The sequence below is a fragment of the Procambarus clarkii genome, chromosome 43 (assembly GCF_040958095.1).
Source record: "Procambarus clarkii isolate CNS0578487 chromosome 43, FALCON_Pclarkii_2.0, whole genome shotgun sequence".
In the NCBI taxonomy this organism is placed as follows: domain Eukaryota; kingdom Metazoa; phylum Arthropoda; class Malacostraca; order Decapoda; family Cambaridae; genus Procambarus; species Procambarus clarkii.
Window position 1 is genome coordinate 3,776,145 of NC_091192.1, and position 8,691 is coordinate 3,784,835.

Consider the following 8,691-nt stretch of genomic DNA (forward strand, 5'->3'; position numbering starts at 1 on the left):
GTCCCTACTGACTGGCCATTATCTGGGTTAAACATTTTCTGTGATTCCTGGTATGCCACGTCTCTTCTAAACTACCCTTTAGTACACCCTCGACCCGGACTCACTACAACCGTGATCTTACACAAATAAAAAAAAATCACAACTCTATTCTAAGAGAAAACTACTAAATTCCCAAAATAGGAAATACAACGATTTTCTGACCAGGGGGAGAAAGATACTGGCAGTATGGGGCGTTACAGTTTATTGAAGATTAAATTCTGCAGAACATGTAAATATATAAAGTTCACATAAAGTAAGTAATTATATAAAGTTTATATTAAACACGGTTTATATTATAGACTTAACAAAGTTGATATTATATAAAACTTAATATTGAACATGTAAATATACAAAGTTTCAAATATAATTTAAGGAATATATAACGTTTATATTAAAATATATAAAGTAAATATATAAAGTAAATATATAAAGTAAGAATTAACAGTAACAATTCCAAGGACTAGATTTAACTTAAAAGGTACACCCGTAGTAAGTATGAGACCTTAGCCTATAGTGACATGGAAACTAATTCTGCAGAAACCTAAAGGTTAACTGGTACTAGAATTAAGGCCGAGTGCAAATGTGTAGTAATTATATAACACTAGGATATAACAGGCAGGACACAAAGAATAACTAATAAGTGAGAGACCACATAACACGTAATGTACCCGGCCAAGAGGCCGTAAAAGACCTAATGGATAAGGAGAAGGGGGTGTGACTACAAGTAGGGCTTACTAGCACCTAGACTGGGCAAAGTATTAGCTGCGGACAGCGGGACACTTGGGGACCGGCGCTGCACCCCCACCGCAGGCCAGCGGCCGGACCCCCCCCCCCCCCCCCCCGAAGGGCGAGTGCCAGCTGGCCGCGTGAGGCACTCAATGTAGCAGAGCAACAACGTCCCGTCTGACGTAGGATGTGAGCACTACTCTTCCGCCTGCCGTTTGCCATTATTTCTGATGTGGCGAGCCCGTCCCGAGACAGCTGGGTGCGGAGCGTAGTCATCTGAAGTCAAGCCTAGCGCCGAGAGGGCAGCGCGTAGGATCCTGGAGAAATCTCGCCTGGTGACAGGAGCGCTTGTAGGATCCGAAGAGTGTTGATTCCTGACCATGTAAGCGATACCTGGTCCAGTCGGAGCGTGCGTCGATTTTTTGTCGCGTAGCTCACCTCCCCCGGGCTGAAAGATATAAGGCAGTAAGGGTGGGCAGAAGCGGCGTGCAGTGTTATCGTGACAGGCAAGAGCACAGACGAGAGGGAAACCCTAGCTGAATCAATACGGAGACGAAAAACGGGGGAGGGAGCCCGGCAGCAGGAATTAAGAGAAACCTTAATTAACAATCCTGGATGAATAAAGAGCATCCGAATAATTATACTGTAGCAATGAAGGGGGCTAACAAATCTAAGAATCTTCCAGCAAACGGAAGGGGGAAGTACCTTTGCTAAGAGCAAAGGTGGGAGAAAACCGGTAGAACAGCAAGGAGGCACAAAGCAACTATAACAGGGTAAGACGAAACACTATAAATCTTGAATATAAACAATACATATACCAAGAAAGGGTATAACAACTAAGCAACATATACATAAACAATAAAATGGAATAAGAACCAATTCTTAAAGCCAAATCTATAACATGCTTGTGTCCTAATCGGATGTAGAATGTGAGCGGGGAACATTACCCTTGGTCTCTATCCCATCTCTGCCTCCAGACGGGTGATTGGGCTGGATAGAAGCCAAGGAGTCTGCCTTGAGTGGCCGCTGAGTGTAGTCTTGTGTTGTCAATGAGCGTCTGCGAGCCGCAGCTAGTACGCCGTGAACTTCGGCAACATCTTTAGAACAGGAGCAAAGTGAAATCGACGGCAGGGAGCTGCCATTCAGTAACTGTAATAAGGATAATAAGAATACAATGTCGTAAATAATCGTACAATGAAGAATACAATGTAATATCGTAAATAACCGATGACGGCAAGTGCCGCAGAATGGAAGAAATTAAGAAAGCAACGCCAAACCATAATAACAATTTATATTTTAATAAAATAATACTGGAATGACAGTAACGGGACGGAGTAATATTAATACTGCCATATAGCCCAGCAAATAAAGAGAAGATAATAGTATTAATGTAGGCCCTGGGCGGCTGCATCCCGGCACCGCTGCGTGCGTTGATGGTGATCAGAGGAATATCCGGCTCGCGTTCTCTTCCTCGCCGCAGTAGGGTGTGAAGGGGGGGGGGGGGGTTCCGGCTTGTCGTGGCTGCGAATAAAGGGAACAGGAGAAACCGGCATTGAGCACCAAGCGGGCAGAGCGCAGTGGAAGGAATAGCGGTTGGAGGTAAGGGGCCCCTAACCTAATGATAGACGAGGTAAAATTAAATAGAATACTATTACGTAGTAGGAAACAACAATGGCGAAGGAACAAGAAGAGTAAAATAACCCAGAAGGCCGGATGGCCAAAGAACGTTAGCGACCTATGGCCAACAGCATGCTGGCTGCGCTGGCCAACCACAAGCTGGCCGACGTCATGCTAACTGACTGGCTTGAGCTTGCCGAAAGGAAGGCCGAATGGCCAGTTTTTTGCATGACACCGTGCGCGAGGCCATGCTAAACTTCTCGGTAGCATCCAAATGTAACTTAATGTACTGTCGATACGATGAAGAATGGGTGGTCAGATATAATGCACAAAATTCAGAATAGAATATATAATGAGGGAAACGAGTGTAATAGGACGAAATAACCGGAGGAGAAAAAAAAAAATTTGTGGGGGGGGGGGCCACCCGAATGCACTGCAACTAGCGTACCTTAGCTGAAAATAACTTAAAGGCACAGAGGCAAAGCAATAGATTAATACAAATCCTAATTGATAGTCCCTTAATAACAAATTGAACGTGGAACTTAAACAAAGAGTAAATTGCGGGAGAAAAAATTTTCCGTAATAAATACAAATCAAATTGCGAGTCCAACAATAACAAAATTAACAGACACGCAGACGTAGGAGGAACCGATAAGCCGCGGCTCGCGCACCGCTAGCCATACCTAAACATACCTAGACAGGAAGGGGAGAAGCATAAAGGTAGCCCAGCAAAAGACTAGTAATTAGTAATTAGTAACTCTGCAAATAGCACATCCTGGCTGACTTAATAATTTACTTAGTAACTCTGCAAATAGCACATCCTGGCTGACTTCTTAATAATTTACTTAGTAACTCTGCAAATAGCACATCCTGGCTGACTTTACTTAATAATTTACTTAGTAACTCTGCAAATAGCACATCCTGGCTGACTTTACTTAATAATTTACTTAGGAACTCTGCGAATAGCACATCCTGGCTGACTTTACTTAATAATTTACTTAGTAACTCTGCAAATAGCACATCCTGGCTGACTTTACTTAATAATTTAATTAGTAACTCTGCAAATAGCACATCCTGGCTGACTTTACGTAATGACGTAAGGCAAGGAAAATGAACAAACATACTGAACACAGCAACGCAAAATTAAACATGCGACATGAGCAAAGCATCAACTGGCGGAGTAAATTAAGGTAGGCTGTTTGGGAAAAGGAATCCGTGGTAATCTGAAAGCAGGAGGCATGTTAGTGCTGAAATGTAGAACGTAATTAAGAGGAAGGGCAGGGCATGTCGCGAGATGTCTGCCAGTACAAAATAAGACACCTTCCATATAAGCGTATAAAATCTTAAGTTACATTGTCTTAGGAAGGCAAAGAACGGGATATCATTAAATATACGACGTTCCCGACGACGCTTCGACGCCGCCATCTGCTGGAGTGTACCGTGCCCCAGGCAACGTGGGGGCCACCCCCCTGTCCAGGTCACCTGAATAGGGCAAGTCATGGCACGTGAAGTCTGCAGGTACAAAATAAGGGTATACAATCGGCGTGCATATATAACCATTTTTACATTAAGAGAACGGAGGGAAAGCATAACAAATAAACCTGATAAGTAACGTGAATAAACTGCAAGAGCCAAGCGTAAATACTGTAACCACTGAGGAAACTAAACTGCAAAGCTAAGCATAAACTACTGTAACTACCGATGAAACTAGGCAAAAATGCAGGGCCAGGAGACGTGAAGCTAAAATAAGGGCCCGCGAATACTGCAAATAGCACATCCTGTCTGACTTTACTTAATAATTCTTAGGAACTCTGCAAATAGCACATCCTGGCTGACTTTACTTAATAATTTACTTAGTAACTCTGCAACTAGCACTGCCTGTCTGACTTTACTTAATAAATTACTTGGTAACTCTGCAAATAGCACATCCTGGCTGTCTTTACTTGATGACGGAAGGCAGGGTAAAAGTGGGCAATCATACTGGACACAGCAACGCAAAAATAAACATGCGACATGAGCAACGCATCAACTGTCGGAGTAAATTAAGGAGGCTGATTGGGAAAGAAAGTCCGAGGTAACCTGAAACAGGAGGCATGTTAGCGCCGAGATGTAGAACATAATTATGAATAGGGCAAGGCATGGCACGTGGTATCTGCAAGTACAAAATAAGGGTATACAAACGGCGTGTATATATAGCCATATTACATTAAGGGAACGGAGGAGATGCATAACATAAATATAACCAAATAAGCGACGTGAGTAACTGCAAGAGCCAAACGAAAGTACTGTAACTACTGAGGAAACTAGGCAAACTGTGCTATTATAACATAATTACAATTAATACAATTATAACATAAATAATTATAAATTGCAAAACAAAGTATGCTCAAAATAAAGCTGGACTATAATTCGTTAGAGAAACGGGATTAACACTTGTAAGTTTCCACAGTCGGTGGCTGTGGAAACGTTCCGGGCTACACCGGCAGATGAAACGTCTGGATAAACCAGCGGCCTGGGGGGGGGGGCCCCACTGTGACTTCCGGGCTACCAGGCAGACAACACGTCTGGATAAACCAGCGGCCTGAAAGACCACATATTTATATGGCCAATGTAAATAAGATACCTGAATAACATCGCCAGCTTAACTCACCACAGGAAGAACGTCGGCTGGACATGAACCCCCGAGCGCAGACAGCGAAGACGGCAGCGGCTTTGACAACCTTCGTGGCTACATTGGGCAGACAAAACGTCTGGAGAAACCAGCGGCCTGGGAGGCCGCAGTAGATTCCGGGCTACACCGGCAGACAACACGTCTGGATAAACCCGCGGCCAGAAAGGCCGTGTATTTATATGACCAATATAAATATAATACCTGTAGAACATCGTCGGCTTAACTCATCGCAGGAAGGACGTCGGCTTAACTCATCGCAGGAAGGACGTCGGCTTAACTCATCGCAGGAAGGACGTCGGCTTAACTCATCGCAGGAAGGACGTCGGCTTAACTCATCGCAGGAAGGACGTCGGCTTAACTCATCGCAGGAAGGACGTCGGCTGGGGAGCAGCCCCTGAACGCAGTCAGCTAAGACAGCAGCGGCTGTCAACCTTCCTGGCTACGTTGGGCAGACTAAACGTCTGAATAAACCAGCGGCCTGGGAAGCAGCAGTATATTCCGGGCTACACCGAGCAGACAATACGTCTGATAACCAGCGTCCTGGGAGGCCACACATGTCTGGATAAGCCAGCAGCCGGGAGGCTGCAGATTCTTCTGGGCTACACCGGGCAGACAAAACGACTGTAAAAACGTTTACTGGTACTGGTAAACGAAACTGGTACTGTCTAGCGTCAGTACTTAATAACTTTGACAAAGTCAAGGAAACAAGTATAAAGGTAAAACAGTAAGTAAAATGACATGCACTTAGGCAATGCATAATTAGTAATAAATAGCTGATGGAACTAATCAATACGAGTCCGAGATAAACTTAAAGGGAGAGGCATGAGGCCCGAAGACAGCATCTAGGACATCCTAGCTGACTTTACTTAAAGGTGAAGCATAAGTTAAACAATTGTAAACCAGTAAAGTAAAAACATGCAGCAAGGGCAATGTAAAATGCAGGACATTTGCTGAGGAAACTAAACATAAATGCAGGGCCAGAAGAAACTTAAAGCAAGAGGCAAGGGCCCGATCCCGACAACTATCACATCCTAGCTGACTTTACATAATAACTTAAAGGCAAAGCAGAGGTTAAACAAACGAATGTAAAACCAGCAAAGAAACTAGCAGCTTGACACTGCATAAAATTCAGTAATAAATTAAGGAAACTTATGGAAAACAAGTTCATAAAAACTTAAAGCTAGAGGCCGGAGGCCTGTGACACAGCAGCTAGCATAACCTAGCTGACTTTACAAATAACTTAAAGGCAATAGCAAAAGTTAAACAAACAAATGTAAAACCAGCTAAAGAAAACATGCAGCTTGACACTGCATAAAATTCATTAATAAAGGAAAGTTATGGAAAAACAAGTCCATGAAACAAAGCTAGGAGCCAGAGGCCTGAGACACTGCAGCTAGCCTAACCTAGCCGACTTTACCTAATAACTTATAGGCAAGCAAAGTTACACAAACCTAAGTGTAAAACCTGCAAAAGAAAACATGCAGCTTGACACTGCATTAAATTCAATAATAAATTAAGAAACTTATGGAAAGCACAAGTCCAAGAAAATTTAAAGCTAGAGGCCGGAGGCCTGAGACACAGCAGCTAGCATAACCTAGCTGACTTTACCTAATAACTTATAGGCAATGACCAAAAGTTAAAACAACCTAAATGTAAAACCAGCTAAAGAAACACGCAGCTTGACACTGCATAAAATTCAATAATAAAATGAGGAAACTTATGGAAACAAATCCTGAAAACGAAGCTAGGGGCCAGAGGCCTGAGACACTGCAGCTAGCCTAACCTAGCTAACTTTACCTACTAACTTAAAGGCAATGACCAGAAGTTAAAACAAACCTAAATTTAAATCCAGCTAAAGAAACATGCAGCTTAACACTGCATAAATTTCAGTAGTAAATTAAGGAAACTTGTGGGAAAACAGGTCCATGAAAACAAAGCTAGGGGCCAGAGGCCTGTGACACAGCAGCTTGCCTAACCTAGCTAACTTTACCTACTAACTTAAAGGCAATGACCAGAAGTTAAAACAAACCTAAATTTAAATCCAGCTAAAGAAACATGCAGCTTAACACTGCATAAATTTCAGTAGGAATTAAGGAAACTTGTGGGAAAACAGGTCCATGAAAACAAAGCTAGGGGCCAGAGGCCTGTGACACAGCAGCTAGCCTAACCTAGCTGACTTTCCCTAATAACTTAAAGGCAGTAAGCTAAAGTTAAATAAAACTAAATGTACAACCTGCAAAAGAAACGGAGCTTGACACTGCAATAAATTTGTTAATAAGTTAAGGAAACTTATGGAAAAACTAGTCCATTAACCTTAAAGCTGGTGGCCAGAGGCCTGTGACTCGGCAGCTAGCCTAACCTAGCTGACTTTACCTAATAACTTATAGGCAAAAGCAAAAGTTAAAACAGACCTGAATGAAAGCCTGCAAAAGAAACATGCAGCTTGCCACCATTAAATTCATTAATAAAATAAGGAACTTATGAAAATACAAATCCATGAAAATTAAAGCTAGGGGCGAAAGCAAAGGTAACATTACAGTAAATATTGTAGCGTGAGGAAACACACCCTGACTAACAGTCAGACTGTAAGGAAGGACATATAAAGAACGTAAATAATAAATAACGGCATAACAGAAGTCGCCCAACAGCATACCTCACGTCGACTGGGTGGGGAGCTTAAGGACAGGGCTGAGCAGATGGGGAAGGAGAGGGTAGGGGTGGACAGGCCTCCTCCCGAGTGTGCTTCAAATAACAGCCACCTACTGGAGAAAACCCAGTGCCCCATAACACCGAGGGTCACCTTCCCCTCTAGGACCACTGCACCTGCATTTGGTCACCAACGCTGAACCAACAGGCGTGCTTCAGGGCGCGCGCGCCAACAAAGAGACAAACACTGGTCTGACGCGCCAACACAAACACTGGTCCCGCGCGCCAACAAAACACAAAACTACCTTAAATGTTGAGAAGGGCAGGACGCCCCTAACGGGTCGCTCCGAGTCGTTGTCGCGAGGAACTGTTGTAGGGTCCATGCTGTGAGAACAGTTGAGCGGGCTAAACTTCTGTGTTTACGACTCGCTGAGCAGCAGTGAGTTTTGCGAGGGCAGCGGCGAGGGCAGGCGGAGTGAGGCGGAGCCCCGTTGTTCGCCCGTATTTATACGGCCCCAAACTGCCCGCGCAACGCCGCGGGACGCGCTGCGCAATTGTTTCTTTCTCCCCCGCCAGAAACATCCCCGCTTGTGATGCAAGCAGTGACCATTTATCGAGAGAATCGCTGAAGTGAATCCAATGAATGAGTGTCTGCCCCGCACTCGTGTCTGCCCGTGAAATATCCCGCAGTTCTATTGCTGAAACCTAAGTCCTTTACGTTAAAAAAAATTAAAGAATCTAATTTATATAAAACAAATTAAATGATAACGCAACTAACGCGCAGCACTCGTGATGGATTAATAAAGAATATTTACTGTACTTGAATACTAAGCGCACTTGAAGTGAGCAGCGTGGCCACTGATGACTGATGGAGCGGGACCAGCTGCGCTGAAAAAAACTAAGTCCCGCGCTTTTTCGCTTAAACGCTGAAAAATCAAATTTTTTGTTCTGAAGGAAAATAACTAGTTTTACGTTAATAAACCGCTCTAGCG

The 8,691-nt window shown here is 43.7% G+C and overlaps 1 protein-coding gene across 2 annotated transcripts; it reads right to left on the minus strand.

Annotated features, from left to right (window-relative positions):
* Nucleotides 1–226: 226 nt before the first annotated feature.
* Nucleotides 227–8,198, minus strand: LOC138349986 (uncharacterized). 2 transcript variants are annotated; one of them, XR_011221953.1, is made up of 3 exons: nucleotides 8,005–8,198; nucleotides 1,713–1,914; nucleotides 227–1,213 (listed from the first exon to the last, which is right to left on the minus strand). XR_011221953.1 is itself a non-coding variant. In XM_069299997.1 (2 exons), the coding sequence occupies exons 1-2, from the start codon at nucleotides 8,080–8,082 to the stop codon at nucleotides 1,678–1,680; spliced, it is 315 nt and encodes a 104-aa protein (XP_069156098.1). In that variant the 5' UTR covers nucleotides 8,083–8,197; the 3' UTR covers nucleotides 1,220–1,677. The 2 variants fall into 2 exon arrangements, 1 of the variants encoding a protein (XP_069156098.1); XM_069299997.1 differs by lacking the exon at nucleotides 227–1,213 and having other exon boundaries at nucleotides 1,220–1,914; nucleotides 8,005–8,197.
* Between the last annotated feature and the right edge of the window lie 493 nt (nucleotides 8,199–8,691).

Coding starts and splice junctions, on each gene's coding strand:
- LOC138349986 (XM_069299997.1), bottom strand. CDS start 8,082: ATGGACCCTACAACAGTTCCTCGCGACAACGACTCGGAGCGACCCGTT. Junction 1,915..8,004: donor TGCCCTTCTCAACATTTAAG/GTAGTTTTGTGT, acceptor TCCTTATTACAG/TTACTGAATGGCAGCTCCCT.